Source organism: Pelmatolapia mariae, linkage group LG17 (genome assembly GCF_036321145.2).
Source record: "Pelmatolapia mariae isolate MD_Pm_ZW linkage group LG17, Pm_UMD_F_2, whole genome shotgun sequence".
In the NCBI taxonomy this organism is placed as follows: Eukaryota; Metazoa; Chordata; class Actinopteri; order Cichliformes; family Cichlidae; genus Pelmatolapia; species Pelmatolapia mariae.
The window spans coordinates 5,904,128-5,930,501 of NC_086242.1; the positions used below are offsets into that span (position 1 = coordinate 5,904,128).

The window sequence follows — 26,374 nt, forward strand, 5'->3', positions numbered from 1 at the left end:
AGTTCTTTACACTGGCAGAAGAGGCAGCTTCCAGTCCACCCCACTTAACGTTAAAGTGAGCCACACATGGCAATTATTGATGTGGAAATTATTTCTATGGTTAAGAAAAACACAACAGCTAACATTGTGTGGGGCATTATTATGGCATGGGCATGTATGTCTGCCAGTGAAATCGGGTCACTAGTGTTTATTAATGATTTGACTGCTGGTGGGAGCAGCAGGATGAATTGTACTGCATCATACTGCAGAAGTAGTCCCAGTTTCTCACGGCAAAGAAATGAGATATTTTTCAATGCCCAAGTTAAGCCACAATTTCAATCCACCTGACGCAGTAAAGGCCTTAAAGAACAATTCAAAGGAAGAAACGCAACATTTGGTGAGGTTCAAGATCGGAAAATGCAAAAGGATTTCATTCAACAATTAAAAACAGCCATTATGAAATTATGCTAGTCTAAGCCTCCGATGTATTAAAAGGTTGTAATTAGTTGACAGTCAATACAAATTATTGTTAATCCCTTGAATTCAAGTCTTTAAAGTCTGCGCATCAATCTTTGATTTAAAATCTACTACGGTGATTCACAGAGGCAAAACTACAAAGATTGTGTCTTTATTCAGCAAATTATGGATCTAACAGTATAAATGCACTCCAAGAGAGCTGAGAGCTTCATGTGGACCAGCAGTAAAACACCACTTACACACTGATGTATTAGCAACAATCTAATAACCATATCCACGATGGGCAACATTTTTCACAAGCACTTTAAGTGTAACAAATAATTAATTTTACTAGAGAGAGCATAATAAAAGGCTTGTTCGAGTAGCTTTAGATTATTAAACAGGTTTATTACCTATATGACTGTACAGTATGTACTAATATACATCCAGAAGCTGCATAAAAATTAAATTGATAAAACTTCTTGAATGCAATTTTGTACAGCAACAGAATTTTTTTTCAGTTGCAGATTAATTAGAAAATACTGAATGAGGCTTTTAAAAGAAAATAATAAATGTGCACTAGCTTGACAGTATACCTAAAAAAAAGAAAAAAAAAAAAAGGCTAAATGAGTTCTTATTTGTATGTTTTATTTTTTGCTTTACTACAAAAAACAAACAAACAACAACAAAAAAAAAAAAAAACAGTCCCAGCAATATTTTTGCATCATCTGATTAAAAAAAACAAAACAAACAAAAAAACTACTACAGTTAAATACAAAATGAAATATACCAAAACTACCCAATGCTACCCAGAAAGAAAGAAACAAAAATAGGCAAGAGTATAAAATAAAATATCTGGAAGTCTACAACTACAAAAAAAAGTTAGAAAAAGGTTACTTAAAAAGAAGGCAAGTATCCACCACAAAATGTGCCACTTTACCACAATCAGCTTGCACATCTTTCCTCGAATATAAAGTAATGCAAATACTTTACAATAAGTTAACGCAGGCGCATCTCCCTACGACTACAGCAAAACCAAGTAACAGTCTAATGTATCACATGGAAATACACCTTTTTTTTCTCCTTTTTTGTTTTGTTTTTGGCAACAGTTTCAACACATCACACAGAGAAATCAATCTAAGACTTCTGGGTAGCAATGTTTTTGTTTTATGTTATTTTCTTGTTTTTCTTTTCTTCTTTTGGTTTCTTGAGAACATATGTTGTGTCCACAACATCACACACTGCCTGTATGAGCTTCAGAGGCTTACAAACTGTATACTATGTATTCAAATCATATAAATATATAATATAGATATATATATATGTGTGTATATATATGAACAAAAATATACTAAAACTATTTGTAATACAAAATGATTTAATGCCAAATGGAAGCTTACGATAGAAACTTCAATAACTTAAAAAAAATGAATAGGTTGATACTTTTCAGAAACATGACAATTTAGCCCTAATCTCCTTAATACAAAGGCTTTTGCGTTTGTTTTACTTTTTTAATTCTTGTTCACACAGCACTGGCAAAACAGCACTCCCCCTAGTGCCAAGAATGCGTCAAGTATAAATACTAAGAAAACACCTGTACAGTACTGATTCCTGTCAAACCTACAAAATAAGTTAATGTCAGCCAACTGTACACAGTATTTACATTTACAATACAAATGGAGCTGACTTGAGAATGTAAAGATAACCATAACATCAACACAGGCTTTGGCCACAAATTTGATGCCAGTGAAAAGCCTCTGTGAAAACATGAAATGTACGATCTTGACCACTTGAGAAGTTTTGCGGCCCACTTTTTTTTTAGCATGAGGACGACTGTGGCTGGATGCCAAATTAACGGTTTAAAGTTTAAGTCAGTGTGACAGTTTTCGTTTTACTCCGAGTCTTGACACCACAGACTGATTTGGTAAAAGGCTACCAAAAACGTATGAAATTAATCACTGACACTTTTTTTTTTTTTGCCTTGAAATGATAAAACGACAGTCAAGGGTGACTAGAGTGAGGGAGGCAAGGTGGGATGACAAAAATAGCAGTCTCTAAGCCTGGAGGTGGTGAGGAGAGATCGACACATTCATTTCAGCAGCAGCCGTATCCCGTCGGGACGTGGTAGGAGTGTGTACAGACAGGAATGGATAAGGAAGAGACACCACCTGTTACAGCAGGTGCCCAGTAAACATTTCAGTCTCCTGCAGAGACAGAGGGGGTCCGGGATGGGTGTGAGGGTGAGGGTAGTCACAAGCTATTTGGTACAGGAGAGGTACAAATCTGTGTGTGTGGCAGAGAGTCAGAGTCAGTCTACGTCGCTGAGGTCGCTGACTGGCTCGTCCTGCACTATGCTCAGGTGGTTCATGGCACGGCTGAAGGCGATCTGGACAGCCTTACGGATGCTGGATGTGCGTCCTTCCATCATTTTAATCTTGTCTATGGTCTTGTCTATCCCCAGAGGAACCATCTTGGATCTAGGAAGCCATTGCCTGAAGGGGAAAGCAACACTAGTGTCACATCATTGGAAAAGCAGCTAGAGGTCAATGTTTCCTATGATTCTTGACAGGAAAATAGCACCCTGCTCACAGGAAAAAGCAGGAGAAAAGCTAAAAACACAACCTTAACATGACAACAACCATATATATTCTGGTTTTTCTTTCTTTCTTTATTTTAAAGTAACTGACCACAAAAAACTCTTTAAAAAAAAGTTTAATATTTGTGGAATACAATAAGCATCTATAATTATTTTCCCCTTCACAAACAGCTTTAATTATGACCGTTTTATCATTATTAGAAATGTTAATGTCTACACTGGCCCTGTGACATATCAGCAAATATCTTGGTATTTACCAGCATCAGTGGAGACTAAGCTGTTGTGTCATATCAACTTTGTGCTTGGTTTAAAAAAAAAAAGAGAAGATGTGATTAAGAGCTGAAAGACTAACACAGGTCAGTTCTGTCTAATATAGAAAATGTTCTTGTAAGAAAGCACAAAAAAATAAATTTTGCAATCAGTGCATCCCAAGTGTACATACAGGAAAGCTAAAAGGTTTTCTGCACGGTAACGGGAGTCATGCCAAAATAAATGTGCGTGTTTAGGAAGGTGTGAGGTTTTGCAGGTTTTTTTGTACACATTTAAACGATCCAACTACCCACTTTACTGACTGATAAATACAGACACTGGCACTCACCAACTGCGCTTGTTGTCGAAGAAGAGGACGAGGTAGAGTTTCTCTTCTGCTTTGTACTGCATCTGTTCTCCAATGCGCAGCACGTCCAGGGGGGGCATGGGGATGGAGACCCCATTGTGCTGGCAGCCCACACGTGGCATGTGGGGGTCGATGATCTATTTGCAGTAGGGGAGGTAAAAGGGGACGTTACAAACACACACCACTTATAAAACAAATGCAAAGATATAGCAGAGAGACGTTTGCAATTTACACACACATGCACCTCCACTACCAGCTTCTGCCACTAAAATTTTGCTTCCTCATTTGTCCCTTCACGCAAAGCTCAAATTGCTGGTTTACAGAGAAATGCTGCCACCTAGAGCAAAAACTGAATATTTTTACAAGCAGCAATCTAGCCACGTTGCTGCTGAAAACAACAGCTGTAGTGAAAGGATTGCTTCGTCCTGTGGATAAAAGTGTCATAAATTTGCTATCAGTGTGTCCTCAGACTGGGAAGGAGGAAAAAAAAAAACGTCAGAATAAAAAGATTACAGTCAGCGACTGTCATGCTTTCTCTCCCACAAGCACTCACCAAGGCAGGGTAGGAAGGGTATCCACTACATTTGGCCCAAACTAGCTTTAGGGGTTCCAATGCAACAGTTGCAGCACTAGCAGGCATCCAAATATTGCTGTTGCCAACCTCTATGGAAGTGGGAACAACACCAGACAAGTTATGTGTGAGAGTTTAAACGCACACAGAAACACATTTCAAAAAAATAAAGCCATGCTGCAAGTGCAGGGGCACCAAATCAGGGTGGGAAATTAACTTTGGGAGCCACGGTGAGAGACAGATATTAAAATTTACCAGCCACCCTCAGCTGTTAATTAACCAAAAGGGAATTTCAGATGAGAGCCGAGTCTCCAGATGCTGACTGGTTAGATGCCACGGTGGCAGCAGCGTATAAAGACTAGCCAGTCAGTGCCAAAATTCACGAGAACTTGGCTGGTAGCTGCAGTTCATTTCCAACCCTGATTTTATATGTATGTATGAATACCAGGTGTCTGCTGGTTAAATCAAGTTAAACCTCTGAGAGCGCTTTGACACACAGTAGCACAAAAACACAGTTCAGCCACATTATTTAATTTCAGAGACGTTTTGAAATGTACGGGACCAGCAGACAACTGGGAATATACATAACGATGTTACTTACTAGTCGTACCAATTCAAACAGACTACAATAAATATTTTGTTAATGTTGTTAATATAATCCCATTTTCACATATTTACATTGGATTGTCACGATACGCACTGTATATTTTGGTCCTGAAGAAATTGGAGCCTTTTAACCCTTTAATACTAAGTTAATCATATTTTATGCATGAGTTTTTTTGTGAAACTTTGAGACATCTATATCATCAGGGTAATTTTTTTTCCTGAGAAGGCTGCAAATTCACACGTTCACATATAATCAACCATGTCAACGACTCATTTTGAATGCCTTTTGGGGAAAAAAAAAATCTATTGTTATTCAGTATTTTTTTTTTTTGCACTTGCCTTATTAAGAAACAGTTAATAGCCAGGAGGCATGGCCGACAAGAGCAAATAAAAGAAATTCCCTAAATGTAGGCTGTCAAAATAACGTGGACAGTTAACCTGCCATTGTCTGTCATATGTTTAGTTAAGGGTAATATTTGAATCTAATAAAAACAGGAATTTTATCGCCACTTTTTCAAAACCATGCTGATTCTCATCCAATTTGTTTTTTTTGCTTTAATCCCATCTGGTTGCAGTTTAACAATAATAGCTGTCTTTAATATTTGAAATGAATACTAGGATCCCCAAACAACAGCTTCCTCAAAAATAAACATCTCTAAAGGGATCTTAGTTTCTGCTTTCAAGGTAAATGACCTGCTTGGCATTGTTTTCAGCATTATTAATCTTTGGCTCTATTCTACAGTGTGTCTTTTTCCCTGTCTCCCTCCCCTCACCACCAACCGCTCACAGCAGCCTGGACCTGCCAGAGGTTTCTTCCTGTTAAAACAAGTTTTTTTTCTTCCCACTGTCACCAAGTGCTTTGCTCACAAGGGGCAGTCTGATTCTTGGAGTTTTCTTTGTATAACTTAGAACAGAGGTGGGGGAAATCCAGGACTCAAGGGCCATTGTCCTGCAGGTTTCAGATGTCTCCTTGATCCAACACAGCTGATTTAAATGCCTACATTACCTCCTCAACATGTCTTGAAGTTCTCCAGAGGCCTGGTAAATACCTAATCATTTGATTCAGGTATGTTGACCCAGGGTGACATCTAAAACCTGCGGGACACCGGCCCCGGAGGACTGGAGTTCCCCACCCCTGACTTAGAGGATATTTATCTTACAATAAAGCACCTTGAGGTGACTATTGCTGTGATTTTGGATATATAAATAAAACTGAACAGAATTGAAAAGACTGATAATAACCAAGTTTAAAGACTACTCGTAAAATCTGTTTACACCCTAAAGTTGTTTAAAAAAAAAAGTTTCCTCTCTGTTGTTAACCTTGCATTTACCTCAAAAACCCAGTTTCACTATGGTTTTAATCGATTTTGTTTGCAGGACTGAGTAAGTTAATAAAGTATATTACAATTTAAAATAGTTATTATTTGTATTTCTGTGAAAGATGTCTACCCACTCCCCACACATGCATTTAAATTCTTTTGACAATCTGGTCACGTTACCAGCAGCGATTCGTGCAGCTTTTGCAAAATTCCCAGTTTCGATGCAGGCGATTAATTCGCTCTTGTCATCCACAGTGTTTCTCCGGACTAAGGCGGGTTTTCCCTTCCCACATTTTGGAAGACTGAGAATGGTGCTAAAAGCAAAACACAAGAAAAACACAACACAAAGTCAACTTTCAAAAATATCTGGTGGCACGCATGCTTTGATAATATAGATCAGATACACAGCTGCCTAAACAGGCAAACTGCCTGCAGCAGGCCTGTGTTACATTATCTGCTGCTTCTTCATTTGTATTCAGCTGCAGATTATCGATGGGGAGGGGAACAAAAATTTTTACCTGGTGTTTCCCTGCAGACTGCTACATGAGGATATGGATGACTCAGAGGCGCAGCGTCTTCGAGGCTCCACAGGTCTACTAGTTCTGCTGGTTTCTTCTACTTTTTTCTGCTCCTCGACCTGAAGAGCACCACTTGGCAGGCCTAAAAGAAGCAGAGCAGCGAATTCCAAAAATATTAGACTGAGATCTAAAGGCCACAATCTTAAACCCAGCAACTCCTGCCAAATGACGATGATCAAGCTGCAGATTGTTAAGCCATTCTCTGATTAAAGCCAACAGATAAAAAGGAGTAAACAAGGGAAGTTAATTAGGACTGACTGAGATGACTTTTGTGACAACTCTCTGCATTGTTTGTGATGGTAGATTAAGAGGTTGGAGGTATAGCTCAATATTAATGTAGTAATTTAATCAGAACCTTTCTATTTCTTAAATATCAGAACACAAAAGCAGAATTTACCCCATGTAAGAACTTTAAAACAAGAGACCATATGCAGAATCAATCAATGTTTATTTAAAATCTTGTGTTTTCAGAGGACTTCCTCAGTAAACTTCTCACCAGTGTCGAGTCGTTTAACTGGAGACTCGCCCGACTCTTCACGCTCTTCCTCTCCTCCCTCCTCCTCTGCATCCCTGCTGCCGCTGTGCTTCCTCTTCTTGCCATGAAGCAGAGTCTCCAGCCTGGGTATGACCACTGACAGGAAGGACTTGGAACCTAGCTGTGCGTCATCTTCATCTTGCTCCTCCTCGCCCTCTTTTCCGTCAGTCCTGTCGGACTCTTCGTCTCCGCTCCTGGGTAGCTTCTGCGGGCTGGCTGCCTTCGACTTGCGGAAGAGAACGGCGGTTCTGCGGTTAACCGCGCCTGTGGGCTCTGCGAGGGTCGACGTTGCCACCACGCTCACATCACCTTCTAACAAAGGGTCCTGGAGGCTGTTGTGTGCGTGGCCATTGAGGCATGCGGGAGAGGAGAGCAGGTCTGGTATTTCCCCATCCAGCTTGGCTCGCTTGCCGTGAACCTTGTCTTCACAGTCAGGGGCGGCATCTATTGGTTTTAGGGTGGGGGGTTCGGGATCTGTGTCTGAGTGGATGAGGGGAGGAATGGTATCCGATGGCTCCAGTTTTGGAGGAAGAGACTTATCTCCTGTGGGGCAGTGAACAATGAAACAATAAACAGTGGTGAGCTTTATCATCACACAGGGTTCTAACAGTGTAGTGGTAGCTCAGTCGCCTGCCAGGCTTAAGTGAACCACTAAGCACAGTGGATATTTTTTAAAGACCAAAGCAACTACCATTTAGTTAGCTACTGTATAGGTCTCTCTGTGTCTCTCCTCCTGGGTGCAGGACTGTTCTGGCTGAGGCACTGCACAATTACCAATTAGCATTACAGTGATGGAGTGCTGCACATGAGTCAAATACAAAATTAAACTATATATGAACCACTAGCGCTTCCCAGTGCTGCAGCAGCAGACGGGTCTAACAGGAGTCCTTGTGGAAAAATGATTTTAAACATCTAAGTTTTATACATTGTATTTAATGTAAAGGAATGCTAAATTACTAACCACCGACACAATGAGTTCAACATACAGTCCCACATGTATAAATACTGTTTGAAGCCCATACCATCTTATAAAAAAACAAAATGTAATCCTAAAGCGTCCATGACAGAGACCTTTCACTAACAATAATTTGCCGCAGTGCCCACACTTTCACCTTGTGTTTGCACAAATGCTGATGTTGCACATTATTATATGACCTTTTGTTTATCATACAAGTAAAACAAGCAGTGTTTAGCATAAACAGGGTGATCTTTATATAAAAAAAAAAAAAAAAAAAAAAAAAGAACAATGAATTTTTCCTTTGCACTAGCACATTGTAATGCCATCTTTGAATTGCAAACTCTTAATTTCAATAAGTGGCTTTAAGCTTGAGGAAGCCACTGCGGTCACACTCTGTGTGTGTGTGTGTGTGCGTGCGTGCGTAACCATGTCAAAAGATGCTGGAAGGTGATGCTGGAAGGTTATTTTTCCATAGATGTGGACAATGCCACTTCCTCAGACCCATTCAAGGATGAGTTCCAAGAGGGAACACACGAGTGTTTTCGGGATTTAGCAATAACACCTTTTATCTGATGCTAAAGCACAACCACCACTGACAAGTAAACCTCGAGTTGTTCCGATTTGGTTCAGCGAGTCGGAATAAAGACTTCACAAATCGCTTTGTGTATCAGAAAGCTCTTTGAACAATTCTAGTTTTAAAGTTTAGCCATCCTTTACAGAGTATAGATCAAAGCTAGTGAGTTTTGTTTTTCACACCTGTGAAACTCTTCCTGAATAAAAATGAAACAATACTGTATTTTTATACATTTTGTTTCTACAGTCAGACTCGTGGGAGTCTGCAGTAATTATTTAGTGTTTTTTTTTTTCATATCATTTATTTATCAAAATATACACTCATGGTGTGCTTAAAGCAAGGAACATTTCTGTGACTGAAATTAGAGGGGAGAGGGTGCAAATGTCTGAGCATCTTTTTTCTCTCCTTACATTCAGGTCAATTTATATGCACCAATTTGTGGCTTTTCTGCTGCAGTCTTTTTGGTCACATGTTCCAAAACCCTGGACTTTAATAGCTTGTATGTGTTTCTTCGAGATTGCTGCTCATGTTCAAAGACGTTTAGCATAGTAACAAAATCCTAATCACATGTTTCAGATATGTTAGTCAAACTATTATTTTACAATTAGTGAGCAAATAAGGAAGGAACCAATCCAAGTTTGAAAAATATCACCTAATAGATAGCTTTGTTGTATTTGAATGTTTTATTATGGATACCTATGATTATACAAAGCACATACAAATGTTATTATTAAATGAGTAGGGAATATTGGTCTCCTGTGGCTGTAAACATACATAGTTAGCCATCATCTTGCTGGATGACAGACTGTTTTTGGGACCAAAATTCAGATAAATGCAACAACACGTGTGTTTTAGTATTATAGGTAGCAGCGTATGTATCGAGCCTGCAGTTCTCCTAGGAAATGACAGGGGCCGCCTACACCTTTAAGGAGTCTAACCTAGCCTCAAAATTAAGTGGGAGGGGGACACCCACAAATAGTGTAGATACCACAATAGCTCCACTCCAATTTGCTGATAACAAAGACAGTAAGAGTCGGGTATGAAAATATTTTTCTTGTTGTCCATTTTGTTTGTTATTGTGAAATCGGCTTTGTTCCATAGGCTAGAATGTTTGCAATGCCTAACAATAGTTTTTGTTGGGTTTTTTGCAGCCACGTGACCGTGAGCCATGTGATGTTCAATTGTCTGCCATTTCGATGAGTGTAACAGTGTAGTGACAGAGAATAAAGTGTCTGTTACACAGAGTAATCTGGTGCATGACCATCTGGCAGCCACTGGTCGCTAGGAAAAACATGTACTCTCTGACCAAGTGGGAGAAAGCCTCCTTGGGATTGTTTTGCTCACTTACAGATATCTACATTTACCTGCCACTAGCAGGAAATATGCAGACTTATCTGAGAACGCTTGTCACACACTCTGAGTGATAGTGAAGCTGTAAAAAAAGTTTGACTTCAAAGTAAAAGCTGTGCCTCAGGGCTGCAGCCAACACATGCAACTTTTACTTTGTAACTGAGTGTTCTTCCTTTCTGGTTTGTGTGACATTTTTTAGTATCTCTCAGCTAGTAGTTAGAGAATGTTTGCAGACAAAGGCACATCTTCCTACAGGTGACTGGAACAAAGCAACCACATGGAGGATGACTGTATGTTTGGGGATGTGTAAACATTCTCCAATTTTACCGAGCAGCAGACAGCATCCTCCAGGAACCCACCAACCAGTCAGGGAATGCACGTTTTACCTTTGTGGTTGCATCACATTCAATATTAATTAAACAGTCTGTCACCAACATGTCAGTGACTTAACACGAGTAATTACTACTCATTTTGATACTGATTACTACACTCTTGTATTGTAACCGGTCTACTAGAAATATATCTATTTATCTGTCCATTTATGAATTTGAAAAAGCTTCCTAGGTGGAAAAATTACCAAATTTTACTCTAAACTTGTGTTAAACATTAATATAAAGTAGCTACTTGTTAGAAAATAATATAATAATCAAAATGCTCTAAGAGTTTTCACCTCATCAACATAGTATACAATTTACAAACATCACCATATCTGAAAGAAATGCTCACTTCCATATTAACAGAGCAGGTTTCATAATCATTCTTAAAACTAAACTGTGATATTGTGATTTTCCCATCCTCCCGACATGCTTTATAGAGAAAACATCATGGGACTTTCTGGTTGTGGTTAGGCTAGGTTAAGGCTTAAGTCTGACCTTTGACCTTTACTCGTGATTCTCTTTACAATCGCAGAGACTGTGACGACCAGTGGGTCAAGCAGAAAACCAACTTCAAAATAAAGCATTCACACATACCGTCATCCTCGGAGAAGTGCCCATTGGGCTTCAGCCTTTCTTCCTTAGCTGTAACCAGCTCTGGGAGGGAGAGAGCTGTTGAAGATGTTGCTGAAGTTGTTGGAGATGATGAGGAAGAACAGTGGTGGTGAGAGGGTAGAACTCTCTTCAGGCTCATTTCGTTGCGCACATCATTGATGGTCTTTTTCAGCAACTTGAGCCGCTTGCTGCGGGAAGGGCTGGACTTCATGGCACAGGTGAGATCAAACTTCTCAAGTAGCTGCTGCAGCTGCTTGTCCAGAGGCAGCTGCTCCCGATTAGCTGGTACTAGTAAACGGTCCACTAAGAAGAGAATTAAAACAAAAAACAAACAAGGAATCATTAGAAGATAGATTTACCACAACTACTTTATAACTAGTTATTCAGAGAGGCGTGCTCTTCCCTTACCATCCTCCCAAGAAAATGATGGTGGTGCTTTGACTTCCGGAGCATCTGCAAAATGCATGCCGCTCTCCGTGTCAAAGCCGATTTTCTCTGCATCTCGACGGGCCTTTCTGAGCAAGGCCCCACCCTGGTCTCGGAGTCGCACAGCAGCCCGATAGAAGTAGGTGTCCTTTGAGTTATATTTCATACAATTTTCAATAATGAGGTTAAAGTCATACTCAAATTGATCAAAGTTGTTGTAGCCTTGGGCATCGATGCGTTTCCGCATGGTGGAAAAGTCCATCGGGTGTTTGATGTGGTCGAGATAATCAGGCACCTAAAAGAAAGCATCAGAAATATGAATATTTTGTAAATTACTTTTAATAATGTTTAAAAAAAAATTAAGCAATGTTTGAACTTGGCTTTTTAAATTAAAGATTCTTGACAGCAATTCAACCATGTAGAAATTCCACCCACTGTCCAATAACAGAGTCTATTCCAAGAATCAGGAACCTACTCAAACAGATTCAAGATCAAAAGCTGCGCCCAACGTGGGGCTCGAACCCACGACCCTGAGATTAAGAGTCTCATGCTCTACCGACTGAGCTAGCCGGGCTTATGAGGAAGAGCACCCTTCACCTCCAAGGCCTCCCGACCATGCAGCAGACCATGAGCTCTTGTTACACATTCACCCTAACAGGAAGTCACATTGCTTAACACTTTTACAGGATGGGGGGTGGGGTGGAGTAATGTCTAACATGAGTCACAGAGATCAGAACATGTGACTGGAGCAAGCAGTTGAGCGCTGGTTGCTTGCGTGAAGCTTCTAACAAATGTTTGAGAAAATGCAGAATAGAAAATTCTTTAGTAATTTTAAAAAGTCTTATTTTGTGTGCCGATGATTTATAGTCAAGATGTTCACAGACATAAAATGTATTTTACCAGAGTACAAAAGTGATCTAATTGACCTCCACAAATAATTTATGTCAATGTACCATTTCTGGTACACTCATCTGACAGTCAGGAAAAGGAACTAAAGGCAAAACACAAGGAAAAGTGTAGAAATCTGAACCAATAAGCCAAGTTTGAAGCTTTGTCAAACAGCATGGCAGCTAAATTGCATATTTAAATTTTTTCTTTTTCTTTAATGGACCCATTATGATCGCTTTTAAATCCATGGCATTATTCTTCAGCTCAACTAGATTAACATTTAAGAACAACCAATATTTATCATTACACTGGATCTTGGTGCAGCTGCTAGGTTCTAGCTCCTAGATCCCTGCCCCCTCCCTCAAAGCCAGTTTTCTTGTTATTGGCTGCCCCTCACAGACAAAATGTCTATCTAGATGGCAGGCTGATGGGGCTGCTGTGCTCACACCCTGATTGATGTGCCTGGGATTTAATATATGCCCTATCCATGATATTATAAATGTTCCAGGGGGAGAAAAATGTCTAAAATTGTCAGTTTTAAGCAGTCTGAAGCCTGAGTAACTGTCTCACTTTCTCACGCAAGTCTAATATGAGCTGCCACAACTGTAACTATATATAGCAGACAAACTACAATAAGCCCTCTTTATAGCCAAATTTTACAGTTCTTTTGACCAATAGTCTTCTGGCATCTTAACTTCCTCTGTTCTCTTTTTTCCCCTTCAGCTTCAACAAGTTGCAGCAGATGGCTGCCCCCTCCCTGAGCCTGGTTCTGTCAGAGGTTTCTTCCTTTTAAAAAGGAGTTTTTCCTTCCGACTGTCACCAAGTGCTTGCTCATAGGGAGTTGTCAGATTGTTGTGGTTTCCCTCTGACATTGTAGGATCTTCATCCTACAATACAAAATGCCTTGAGGCAGCAGTTTTTGTGATTTCGTGCTATATAAATCTCAACCAGCACACACCTTAACTATCTATCTGTCAGGGTGTTGCCAGATATTACAGTTGTTCCTACAAGAATGTCAGCACTTTTTCTTATCCACTATTCTTCTTCAAGGAGCTGGCATAATGATACATGGCACATCCCATGTGTTATTCAGTGTTTGAATTGTATGTGTCATTAGTGAAAACACAGCAAGGAACTTGGCAGAAACAAGGCAGAGCCAGAAAGAAGCCTACAGTTTTAAACTTTTGCACAGAATAATTAACAGTACTACAATGTGAATTAAAGTACAATCATAGATAGAATAGATGGAAATAGGGCTGTTCGATATAACGATATATATCGGACGACGATATAAAAACGTCTATCGTTTCATTTGACGCTATCATTTGTTTCGTGGTGTCGCAAAATAAACTGTTTACGGCAATATTTTTTCATCGTTTTGATGGTCACTGTAGTGGCTATATTAATTTCTTAAAGTTCTCTCTTTCTCTTATATTTAATATAACCACACTACTGACGGACAAGCGCCTGTTTTTATGCGTTGTCGTTAGCAACAACGACGGTAAAACCATTGCGTGTCCGCTTGTTTATCTTCCATATAAACCTTTCACAATAAAGCTCAAGATCCTGTTGAGACTTTTCAAAATAAACTGAATCACATGAAAGAGTATGCAGAGTGTTTACGGATGAGAAGCAAAAAAGAGCCGCCAGGTGCTAAAAAATAAACCTTAGACTCAAGTTAGAACAGGCTTTTCCCCGCAGCACGCCGTATAATAAATACCCACAAAGAAACGGCGGCCGTTACAACTTATGTCTAAAAATGTATCGTTTCATGCTTTGGTTAAAACACTCGACTCCAGGCACACGACGACCAGCTGGAAACACTTCACGCAAGTCGAGCTGCCCGAGATTCACAGAATTTACAGAAAATGTTACATTTTTGTGATTTATATCGTTATCGGGACGATAGATGTCTTATATCGGGATATGAGATTTTGGTCATATTGCACAGCCCTAGATGGAAAGTGTTTGAATATCTGCTGCAGATCACCTCAGTGACATCGACAGGCTGGGTGAAGATCCTGGCCTGATCTTTTGCCTGGAGCTGGTCCAAGAGGGCCCTGAGCAAAATGCTAAAGGGTGTTAACTGCATCTCTAGAAGCGTCTCCTGCAGTTTAATCTACAAGAAAACACAAAAGATAACAGTGAGCATCATCACATTTCTGTTTTGTTTGAACTTTTTCTTAAGATATTAAGACAAGCACAACTCTGCCCAACCATGCATCACTCCCCTGTCCTTACCTCTTCCCGCTTGAGCTTCTCCCTCTTGCGAATTAGTTCCAGCAGCAGTCTGGCTCTCTCTAGGTCATGTCGGAGGCGGTGCCATTCCTTCAGCTGTTCCTTAAGTGCCCTGCTTTCCTCTTCACTCTGCCTCTGGGGAACGCATGGAAATAAAAAATATATAAGACACATAAAAGAACTGAACACCGGAAAATTATCAACTTGCACAAATTCTCAACAAACAAATGCAACGGCAACTTCTTTCATTTGGCACATAAGATGCCCATTTCAAAGAAAACTGCTACTGATTCACACAGCATGGTCAAAAATCTCATTAACACAATCAATAAAGTGTTGAAAGAAAACATTAAATTGTAACAAAAGCATAATTTATGACTGTGCAAATAATGAGACAACATATTTGAAAACCTTGGGAAAAAGATAAATGAAGGCTACAAGTCTTGTGTGCTTAACTGACAGAGGAACAAACCGGTTGCACATTCTTCTGTGACTGCAGTCTTGTCTGAAGGCGTCTGATGAGGGGCAACCCATTCCTGGACTGCCTTTTCAGTCTCCAGTAACTGAGGACCAGCTCTACAAAGACTTTCTTCTTCTGTATTGATACTTGATTCAGAATGGTTTGTAACCTAGAGGGATGAAAATGAGGGATTTTAGAAAACCAAAGCCATTTCCCACTTAAGTAGAAGGTTGTAAAAAAATATACCTGTGAGCAGGAAAAGTAGGCACAGTAGCAGGCGGTACAGCTTCACTTTCCACATCAGGCTCGGGCTTCTTGCTCTTACTCTTCCGTTTCTGTTTTCCTTTGGACTGTCCTTTGCCCTTGTCCCCTTTCTTACAAAGTCCATTTCTGAGTTTGGCTTCATCATACATGGCAAGAGGTCTCCTCACGCACCCGTTAGGTGTGTGGGCGCCACAGTAGGCCGTCTTTTTCACAGAGAAGGTGGGCTCTCCTGTTTCTGTCACCTCTTTGATCGGCTCCATCTTCATGAATAGACCAGCCTTTTGGGCACAGCTGACATGGAAGGCAGTGTAACAGTTGGCTTTGTGACACTGGATGCAAGCGCCGACCCCTTTCTCCTTGCAGAGGTAGCAGGTGAGCTTCCAGCGCGCCGGAGGAATGTGGCTGATGCCGTCGATGGGCTCAATGAAGGTGGTATTGGAGAAGCCCACCTCTGGGACCCAGAGGGCACAGACTACATGGCCCCAGCGGTCATCATCAGTCTTTTTTACTGCTCCGCCCTTATTAGGGCAAAGGATGCACTCTGCTGGCTGAGTCGGCAACTGAAGGCAGTGTCTGCAGTGCCACTGACCCTCGGGAATGTAGGGCACTCCGTAACACTCTTGGTGTACGGCCACGTTGCACATGTCACAAAACAGGATCGCGTTGCTGTTGTGACACTCTCCGTCCATGCAGATGCAGCAGACAGCATCATCATCGATAGGAGCTTGCCTTTCGCTCCCTTTGTCCAGACTCTCCAGGTACAATTCTTTCTCAAAGCGATCAATAAGGAACTCAAAAACATTGTGAGACACCTGACTAACCCCTTCGCTTCGTCGTTTTTCATTGACCAAATCCAGCCAGGCGTAATCTTCTTCATCCATGTCATACTCTGTTTCCTCATCTAGTTCTTCCTCCGTCTTATCTATATATTTATAAAAGGCAGATGGGCGTTTAGGAACAGCTGGAAGATTATATTCTACAGTTCGGAATTTAGGCTCTGGAAGTTTTGGGCTAGCGTGGCTACCAGCGTGGTGTCCACCTCCCTCTACATGGCCTGCGATGGCAAGTGCGGCATTCTTCTTCTCCTTGTTTTTCAGTCTCACTGACCTCAGGAGGACCTGCTGCTTCGATTTTTCCGCATTCTCCTTATTGCTGGTGCATTCCATTATCTCTTGCACCATGGGGTCATCATCCGAGATCACGTCCAGCTTGTCATATATGCTGAGCCGGTGGATGCGGCCATCGAGTTCGAACTCTACCATGCGCTGCGCCTGGGCATAGGTCAAGATCTGCTTGTTGGGCGAGGGCTTGATAGGAGACGGCGGCCTCTGCACCGCAACCCGGTGCTGCCGAGCCTTCTTCTTCATCTTGACGCTCCGTGTTGCTGTGGAGATACACGACAGGGATAGCGGTTAGACATGTGTATGGGATGCCTGGAAGCATCCCAGTTGAATTTTCAAATAAAGGTCATAACAGTTACATTAGAAAATTAGGTTATTTACCTAATCACAGTAAAATACAATAATTTCACTGCAAACTTAAAGACAGACTTAATTCCCTGATACAGCTTCTTTTATGCGCAACATTGCGACGAAAATAAAGTGTAAACACGCAAATAAGACGTCTGGTAAAAATAAGTGTACCTGTTTAACTGACAAGCAACATCTTACTCCAAGTTATGTCTTTTAAATCAGAACGGGGGGGCGGGGTTCAACACTCTGCGGGTTAAATGTATTAGAAAGTACTTTAACAGAGTTTTGGTGACTAAGAGGGCAAAAGAAACTTCCAGTTTTCACCGATGCCCCTGCCCCCCCCCCCCAAAACACAGATTAGCTGTTGTAAATTAGAACATAGCAGCCAGTTTTTACGTTACAATTTTGTCAATGAGCCCATGCATTTAAATGGGGGAGGGAGGCGGTTACACGGGGCAATATGGGAGCGCAGGAGTTAGCACTTGCCCATTTGCTGCAGAGGTGTAACGCCTTTTCAGCAAGAACTCGCAGCCAAAGTGGCCAAGGTGCTAACAATAACATTAGCTAGCCAGCTAACTAGCAGACGGAGCTAACCGTCCGCTAAACGGAGCGAATCGCGTAAAAAACAAAACAAAAAAAAACAGTAGCCCTTAAAAGGCCGCACTATAGCTAGTTAAGCCTATACATATTTTTTCTTTTTTTTCTTTTTTTGCATTTGCACAACATGTCCCCTTTTCGCCAACGCACCGACCACAGCATAGCAAATAAAACCCAGCACATACCTCAAATTCACGAGCAGTTTTGCTAGCTAGCAGTCCTACAAAGCAATGGCAATACGGCCTACTAAGTGGCGCTAATTCCGGGCACAATGTTCTCATCCAACGGGCGATACGGGGCTCTTTTCAGTTGCTAATAAAAGAGGAAGAGGCCGCTTTGTACCTTGAAGTTTCGATATTAAACTCTACACAAAGCACACAAGTATTTGCTGTGTGGGCCATTCACAGGCTAGAGTCACTCGCTAGCCACAGTCGAGCAGAGGCAAATAGCAGTAAGAGCAGCAGCCGCACGAACGGATCATCCCCCAACACAACAATGCGTTTCAGCAGACAACTCCCACCCGTACGCACCGGTCTACGTGTGACGCTGGAGGTCATGTCTGTGGTGAGTCGTAGATTTCACACAAAAGCCCATCTGTCACACAATCAGTGCGTTGCCTTTTGTAATAACCATACTAGCCTTGCAAAGACAAAGCTGCAAACCTAACAAAGCGCGAATACGGACAGTAGCGCTGTGTGAGGAAAGCTGAGACATGTCTGTTTTGACTCTGAGGGCCGTGGCTATCAAGTCATAAGAGCAGCGGATAAGAAGACTTTCAGAGTGTCATGCCTGTCTGTCATGCTCTGGCGTTATTATTTGCTCTTGTAGTAATAGAGGACAGGTTGGAGGACATAAGCAGAACAACATGCCCCACCCCAGAGACCGGTCCGCTGGGCCCAGACGTCTTTTTTAAGGGCAAGAACCCCCCCTCGGTTTAGCGCAGTTATAATTTGCATTGATTAAAATCTTTTGCATTTACTTTTTCATTTGGACCCCAACGTGGCGCTCCAGACCGTGAACGCAACACACGCGAAAAGTTATTAATTAACTGATTTATTATTTCGCAATAACGAATGGATGTGTTAGTTTTTTGTCCTGTTACACCTGCAGCATGCGTAAATTTCTAAAAAAAATCTAATTATTTTAATTTCTGTGAAAATAGGTTATTAGGTGGTGTAAATGGGTCGACAAGTTAACTGAATACGCAAATGAAGTCAATGAATCTATCATTAGAACGGACTAGTTAAACATTTCAGTTTATAATTAGTGAAAAGTCAAAGTAAAACACCGTGTTATGTAACTTAATACTAAAATTTATTACCCCCTTCGCCATACTGGAGACCCAGTGCCCGGTGACATCATTAAAACCTGTTCCTTCCGTCCGTCGCTGTGTGGAGCTGCTTCGGCCGAACGCGAACTGCTAGCAAACCAGGAGACAAAAGCAACAAAAGTGAACCCCCCTCCGGATCAATCAAATGTGTCATATTTAACCGTTTAGGAACCGAAACCCAGTGAACAAGTCGCTGTACTCAACAGTAAGTATACCGAACTCGTGTGTGTGTGTGAAAAGGGCTGAATGTGGTGAGGACGTCGCGGTGAGTCTAGGTCTGATTCGGATCCCGTGTGGTTCGTGTGTCGCCACGGCTGGGTTCTGCCTCGCCAGGTTAGCTAGTGTGTCCTGTGTGTGGCCTAGCTGGCAGCTAACCAGCTAGCAGTCATGGTGTGGTCCGAAATGTGCCGAACGTGTTCCTCGGGGTAATGCAAGGCTAATAAGATAGTTGTAAATGCTGTTAATTTTTGTGATACAAATCCACGCCACACAAGTGTTGTGTCTGCGTGGTTTTTTGTCTGTTATTAGCCTTGCGGCTAAGCCAGTTAGCACCAAGATAGCCACCGTGGTGTTTACTGATGATGTAGCTTAACTGCCAGTAATGTTTATTGTAGAACGTATTGACATATATTGGTGGTGCAAGTTTAATGGTAAGTGTGACTTTTTGTTGGTTAGGGGTTGAGTCGAAAGCCGGTGTGTAAATACCCATTTACAAGTTCTCTGCTAAGAGAAGATGCAGGCTAGTTAGCGTTGGCTATTTCTGCTGTCCTCTCGCATCTTCCTGACTAGCGCTTTAGCCAAACCCGGAAAACTGGTTTGCCACTGCTCACGTAGAAAATTACTTGGTTATTTTGTTACATTTAAAAGCCCCATCTTGTCCTAGTATTTCGTTTTAAAGTTGGTTGTTTTTTGACACATTTTAATGTGTGATTTATATCTAATCTAAATGTGAATTTTAGATTTTTTTTCTCTTTTTTTTTGTTTGTTTTACTTTGTATTAGAAAGCTCATTTAAAATAACCAGATTTACATTTGAGCGAGTACTTAAGCTAATGTTCTCAGAGCTGATGTATTTTTTTAGTTGCACACATTTGGGTGTTAACACTGAGTGAGTTTTGTAGTTAAGGAAAAATTGCTTCAGCACTGACCCTAGTTTATTTTATTTGGTTTACACAGCATTCTCTCAGTTAGCTGGCACATAGAGGCACTATGTTATTATATGTTATTATAAATTTGGCAGTAAATATTACTGCCAAAATTTACCGAGGTAATGGAACAGAGGCATAACATTAATTTGTCATTCCTAATGGACCACATTAGACCTGATCCCATGGCCTATTATGTGTCTGCAGTCAGGTTGAATTGTTTTTTTTAACACCTTTCAGAATGAAAATGCCTCCACGAATAAGGCTCAAGGGGCTCACAGGAATGATTTGAATATTGAAAGTATGAATGAATCCTATGCTATGGCTTTCCTAGTAACTGAATATAACACTCGAGGGAGATTTTGTGCTGATGTGATAGAAAGCTACCGTTATGAAAACACCAAATGGCAGCACATATTGGACAAGACAATAATAAGAGTTTTTGTTATGTTTTTCCTTTAATTTTTCACTTGCTTGTTGCACCTGGGTATATAAAATTGTATTATATCAGATTATCATACTTTTATACCAAAAAAGGTTATTACATTGTAGGTTAGTACTCTCAAAAGTGTTTTGCTTGCAGTTGTACAGGTTTGTTTTTGCTCATAAACTGCTCAAGGATTTCAATACAATATCTACATACTCAAGGATGTACTTGAGTAAAGTTTTAAACAGCTTGGCTGTTGTGCAGCATATTTTTAGCGGTACATAAATGTGATATGTTACTTAATACAATCAGACAAATTGTAAATGGCCTGTATTTGTATAGCGCTTTACTTAGTCCCTAAGGACCCCAAAGCGCTTTACACTACATTCATTCACCCATTCACACACACATTTACACACTGGTGATGGCAAGCTACATTGTAGCCACAGCTGCCCTGGGGGTCACTGACAGAGGCGAGGCTGTCGGACACTGGCGCCACCGGGCCCTCTGACCACCACCAGTAGGCAACGGGTGAAGTGTCTTGCTCAAGGACACAACGGCTGAGACCGTCCGAGCCGGGGCTCAAACCGGCAACCTTCCAATTACAAGATGAACTGCCAACTCTTGAGCCACGACCGCCCCGTATAGCCAGATACGGGGCGACGATGAGGAAACGGTTCAAAGCATTACTTGTGTCAAAAGATTTTTATCAAGTCTTGCGCTGTGGAAGTACAGGATTTTGCAACTTGGAACGATGATCGCATGAAGCAGCAATTCAACGGAATACACTTTGAGCAGTGCTCTGCTCATGAATTTCCTAGGTAGCCGAGTGTATTTAAAAGCTATGACGCAATACTTGAGCCTCACAATGATCCTTAAAAGTGCAAGCTGCACCTGAATACTGCAAGACTAAGCCTCAACCCGTCTGTGTCTATTCCGACAGAATGGTTTACCCCTTGCAAAATCAAAATTTCTATGTTTACTACAACAGTGCTTGCAGAGTCAAATCAATTAGCAGTCAGTTCTTGTTGTAAATTGTACGTTTAATGAAACCTGATTTTACATAAGTGGCTTTGTTTTTTAATCTCTATACTTTCTTGTGGCTGTGTGTGGCTAAATGAAAGTACAATCTGTTGTTTATGGCACAACATGTTGTGTTACTGGTTTTTGGAGTTGTGTTTATTTTTAGAATACCCTTATCTGATCTATTTTCTCTCGCTCCCTATCTTTCTCTAGATCTTGTACGGAGGAGTGGAGCTACTCCAGTCATAAATGGAGAGGGACGAGCACGCGCTCTGTGTCCTGGACGGCAACACCCACATCCCAACACCTGCTTGAGAGCTGCTGTATCGATGACCACAGTTGAAAAAAGCGATTGCATTTGACACCGCAGACCTGACTATTCTACAGAAACGCTTGGGCTGCTGCCATGGATGGGGAGGAAGAGGTCTCACATATGGGCGAGGAAATGGTCAGTGAACCTAATGGCTCCATAGAACGCAGAAAAAGAGAGGCAAAAGGGACCTGCCTGAAAATTGAAGGGCAGGATGGCTATGTGTTCAAATCCTACAGCATTAGCCCCCGTGAAACTGCTGATGCAAAGTCACCTGCTTGCTCCTCAATAACACTGGATAAAGACTCTCTTCCTTGTTTCAACTTTTCTTCTCAGGGTGACGGACTGTTTGAGACAGACACGGCAAATAAGAGTGCTGCAGCTTCTCCCACTCTTTCAGACAAATGCCTAAACATTGACACCGAGGGAAATGCAGAGAGTGAAAAGTATGAAAATGGCAGCGAATTGAGTGAACATGGCAAAGGGGAGATCCAGGATGCTAATGGAATGGAGGAAGAAACCCAGGATGATGACAGACTACCCTTTGGTAGCTCAGTTGGCCCTTTTGTAACTAAAGATGGCGATGACTATAGCAATTTACTAAGTGGATACACAAGCACCCTTTATGATGTCGCCATGGACGCTGTCACTCAGAGTCTTTTGTCATCTATGAGGAGTCAGACCAACCCACGGAAAAAATCTCCAGCATGGAATCATTTCTGCATATCACCACGAGACAGTACCAAAGCAATCTGTTTATACTGCATGAAAGAGTTCAGTCGGGGTAAGAACGAAAAAGACCTCAGCACGAGTTGTTTAATGAGGCACGTACGAAGGGCTCACCCCACTGTGCTTTTGCAAGACGGAGCCGATGCATCCTCAAATAATCTGACTAGCCCTCTTGCCTCATCTTTGATACCTCCCTCCCCAAACTCACCAAAAAACGGAGACTTGACAAATAGCATTGTTAGCTCTGCCTCAAAGAACACTTCACCGTCCACCTCCTCAGCTGAAAATTCAGACCTGTCATCCAAAGAAGTGTTACCCAAAGTCGAACCAAAACTAGAACCGTACGCCAATGCCGACGCTGTTTGCAGCACCCTCCCATCCTCACATTCCAATGAAAACAATGCCGAAGACATGTCAGACGGAGGGCCTGAGCGCCTTCCAGGGACCCCAAAAAGCTCTAGCTCCCGTCGCAGGTCAGCTGTATGGAAACATTTCTACCTGTCGCCTGCTGATAATTCCAAAGCAGTATGCATTCATTGCATGAATGAATTCAGTAGGGGTAAAAATGGAAAGGATCTGGGGACAAGCTGTCTTATCCGGCATATGTGGAGAGCCCACAAAGAGGTTGTAATTGAGGAGAATGGACAGGGAAATCACATTCCACCACCCTATACTAACCCGCCCTCGCTGCTGTCCCGCACTCAACTACAGGATCCACTGGAACTCAAAAAAGAATCACCCCTTCTTCCATCATCACCAGAAACCATATCAGATGAACTACCCCAAAGCATGGAGGAAAGCATGGATATAAAGGAAGAATCTGATGAGGTGATGCATCTCTCAGGGCAGGAGACCACACTCAACCTCTCCTTCAAAACTCATGGGGAGGACACACCCCTGACTTCATCACCATGTGACCTCTCTGAAGGCCCCAGCCTCAATCAGGATCATTCAGTTTTTCAGCAAAACAAAAAGATCATGAAACGGGTTAAATCAGAAGTGTGGCACCATTTCATAGTGTCACCTGTTGACCAGTTAAAAGCACTGTGCCGTTACTGTCCTTGTGTCATCAGCCGGGGGAAACGGGGCGATTTTGGTACAAGCTGCTTAATGAGACATCTAATGAGACGTCACCCAGATGTCCTCAAAAACCAAAAAAGCACAGATGATAAGGAATCTTCCCCTCATCCCTACACCAATCTCACTGCAACAGATCCAGTTTCAGCCAAAGAAACTGAGAGTCCCCTTAGTGAGAAAAAAACACAAACCCTGCCTGTTTTCAGTAAAAAGACGTCAAAACTGTGGAATCATTTTTCCATTTCGCCTGCTGACCCTACAAAGGTGGTTTGTTTGCACTGTAGCCGCACAATTAGCAGAGGCAAAAAGACTACAAACCTCGGCACAAGCTGCCTTTTTAGGCACATGCAAAGGTTTCACGGACATGTTCTTGAAAGTAACAATACTATCTCAGGTGATGTGCCGTCTGCTGAAATTCATGTTAAACAAGAGCTCATGGACACTTCTGTTTATGAAACGGAACAGAATCGTGAGAGATTTGATGAACACCACCCGGTTGCCAAAAAAATCACCAAACTTATTGCAGAAATGCTCGCACTGGATCTTCAGCCATCAGCTATGGTGGAGAATGCTGGACTGAATCGACTGCTAGAGTACCTCCAGCCTCAGTATTCTCTACCACCCTCTTCTTACTTTACCAGCACTGCCATACCAGATATGTACGAAAGGGTGAAGGAGGTTGTGTTGACCCACCTGAAAGAAGCTGAAGGTGGTGTTGTCCACTTCACAACTAGTATTTGGGTCAGTAGCCAGACAAGGGAATACCTAACCCTTACTGCCCACTGGGCAACGTACGAGTCAAGTGTCAGACCCCAAGGTCAAGACTTTCACTGTTCTGCTCTCCTAAGTGTCTCACAAATAGACTCTGATCACGATATGCATGACATCCCAAAGCAGCTCGAGTATCTGTGGGATTCTTGGATCAACTCATCAGGGCTGAAAAAGGGGTTCACTGTAACAGACAACACCACCATCAAAAACATTTTGGAGGACCACGGTCACGTCACCATGCAGTGTTTTGGACACACCATCGACCTCATCGTTAGTGAAGCCATAAAGAGCCAGCGAATGGTTCAGAACCTTCTGAGTATTGCACGAAAGATCTGTGAGCGTGTGCACCGCTCAGCAAAGGCCAAGGAGAAGCTGGTCGAGCTCCAGAGGGTCCATCAGCTGCCAGAGAACCAGCTCATTCAGGACGTCCCTTCCAAATGGATGACCTCCTTTTTCATGCTGGAGCGACTGGTTGAGCAAAAGAAAGCCATCGACGAGATGTCGATCGAGTGCAATTTCAGGGAAATGATCAGCTGCGATCAGTGGGAAGTAATGCTGTCAGTCTGCAATGCACTGAAACCTTTCGAAGTCGCCTGCAGGGAGATGAGCAACCGCACTGCCACTCTGGGACAAGTGATACCACTCATTCATATTCTCAACAGAAAAATAGACCTGCTGTTTGACGAGACCGTGGGAATAGACAACATGCTCAAGTCTCTAAAGGAAGCGATGGTGAGCAGGATGTCTGCAACTCTTCACGACCCTCAATACATCTGGGCAACCATGCTGGACCCACGATACAAAACGTCATTGTTCACAGAGGAAGAAGCTGAAAGATGTAAACAAGATCTGATCCGGGAGCTGGACATGTCCTGTTCTACCTCAGTTGCAGTCAAGCCTCTGCTGCACAACGGCTGCAACGAGGCCAACGTTTCATCCAGCACCGCAAATTCAAACAAGGACAACCTCTGGTCCTTGATGGCTGACATCAGGCAAAAGATAAAAAACGAGGAGAAGCCAAAGTCCTCAGAGCTGGCAGTGCTGGAGTATCTTGAGGAAGACATACTCGATCAAAGCTGTGACCCCCTTGACTACTGGAACCTGAAAAAGTTCCTATGGCCTGATCTTGCCAAAGTAGCCGCCCGCTACGTGGGTTGCCCTCCGAGCATCGTCCCAGCAGAGACACTGTTCAGCACAGCTAGTGTCAACTGTGCCCTGAATCAGCCCAGGCCTTTGCTAGAAAACATGGAGGGTCTGCTGTTCCTCAAGGTCAACCTCCCCTTGATTTATTTTCAGTACTGATCATAATTATTTTGTTGAGCATTAACTTGAAACCCCTTTATTTAAGGACCAAGTTGCATAGCTGTGAAATGGGGGGTGGGGTTCTGTCGGGCAAAATGTAAAATATCATTGAATACACTGATTTTCAATGCAAAGGCCAGATCGAGGCTTTATTGTATTCTCTGTACTACTGTTAAAACACTTTGGAGCTGTTGTGATGAAAAGTCTCAGAAGTGTATCAGGGAGGGAGGGTTTTTCTAGCTGTAGGGGTTGGTGATAATGTGTTTGCTTCTAAATCAATGTTTTTCCTTTGTCTACTCTCTCCTTGTGCCTTATCCAAAACTACTTCAGGTCAAAAACGCTGTAAATATTGTTGAAATTGCGCAGATCACGTCAGGATGCTTTTTTTGAATATTATGATTAAAGATAAGAGTTGTTTTCTGAATGAAAACATGGCCCCCAAAAAATAAATAAATGCTGTGACTGAAAGATATTTTAAGTTTATATTATTTAATTTTCATTGTGAATTTGTGGCTCATGGTACTGTCATTTAGAATTAGATTTTTTTTTTTTTTTAACTTGCTGATATGTTTTTAATGAGATCATGTATAATATTGCTGTATTTTCTGAATAATGGGGTTTGTTTGGAATATACAATTTGTCTCTCAAGCACAATTTAAGTTTATGTCCAGGGGTTTAAATTATGGGTTTATTATTGAGTAAAACAATGTACTGTACATTTTTATATTAAATGACTTCTGAACCTAATTTCATAAATGTTTTAGCATTGAGACTGGAAACATGCAAATT

General features: G+C 41.8%; 2 protein-coding genes and 1 non-coding gene across 9 annotated transcripts; 1 reads left to right on the forward strand and 2 right to left on the reverse strand.

The window, feature by feature from the left end:
* Nucleotides 1-609: 609 nt before the first annotated feature.
* brd1a (bromodomain containing 1a) lies at nucleotides 610-18,884 on the reverse strand. Of its 6 annotated transcripts, none has more exons than XM_063460364.1 (13): nucleotides 18,794-18,884; nucleotides 15,386-16,787; nucleotides 15,140-15,308; nucleotides 14,683-14,814; nucleotides 14,432-14,560; nucleotides 11,536-11,848; nucleotides 11,110-11,430; nucleotides 7,218-7,799; nucleotides 6,662-6,803; nucleotides 6,324-6,457; nucleotides 4,201-4,310; nucleotides 3,630-3,784; nucleotides 610-2,927 (listed from the first exon to the last, which is right to left on the reverse strand). In XM_063460364.1, exons 2-13 carry the CDS (start codon nucleotides 16,768-16,770, stop codon nucleotides 2,744-2,746), a joined length of 3,756 nt encoding a protein of 1,251 aa, XP_063316434.1. In that variant the 5' UTR covers nucleotides 16,771-16,787; nucleotides 18,794-18,884; the 3' UTR covers nucleotides 610-2,743. The 6 variants fall into 6 exon arrangements, with proteins under 6 accessions (XP_063316434.1, XP_063316433.1, XP_063316436.1 ...); XM_063460363.1 differs by lacking the exon at nucleotides 18,794-18,884 and adding an exon at nucleotides 18,003-18,095; XM_063460366.2 differs by lacking the exon at nucleotides 18,794-18,884 and adding an exon at nucleotides 17,658-17,933 and having other exon boundaries at nucleotides 15,152-15,308.
* trnak-cuu (transfer RNA lysine (anticodon CUU)) lies at nucleotides 12,055-12,127 on the reverse strand. The gene has a single exon. It is a non-coding gene; the product is annotated as a tRNA-Lys (tRNA).
* zbed4 (zinc finger, BED-type containing 4) lies at nucleotides 17,928-26,346 on the forward strand. Of its 2 annotated transcripts, none has more exons than XM_065469501.1 (2): nucleotides 17,928-18,036; nucleotides 21,610-26,346. In XM_065469501.1, the coding sequence occupies exon 2, from the start codon at nucleotides 21,803-21,805 to the stop codon at nucleotides 25,583-25,585; it is 3,783 nt and encodes a 1,260-aa protein (XP_065325573.1). In that variant the 5' UTR covers nucleotides 17,928-18,036; nucleotides 21,610-21,802; the 3' UTR covers nucleotides 25,586-26,346. The 2 variants fall into 2 exon arrangements, with proteins under 2 accessions (XP_065325573.1, XP_063316430.1); XM_063460360.2 differs by lacking the exon at nucleotides 17,928-18,036 and adding an exon at nucleotides 18,900-19,007.
* Nucleotides 26,347-26,374: the final 28 nt, after the last annotated feature.

Coding starts and splice junctions, on each gene's coding strand:
- brd1a (XM_063460364.1), bottom strand. CDS start 16,770: ATGAAGAAGAAGGCTCGGCAGCACCGGGTTGCGGTGCAGAGGCCGCCG. Junction 14,815..15,139: donor TGCAACCGGTTTGTTCCTCT/GTCAGTTAAGCA, acceptor TGCGTTCCCCAG/AGGCAGAGTGAAGAGGAAAG. Junction 11,431..11,535: donor ATCATTTTCTTGGGAGGATG/GTAAGGGAAGAG, acceptor TTCTCTTCTTAG/TGGACCGTTTACTAGTACCA.
- zbed4 (XM_065469501.1), top strand. CDS start 21,803: ATGGATGGGGAGGAAGAGGTCTCACATATGGGCGAGGAAATGGTCAGT.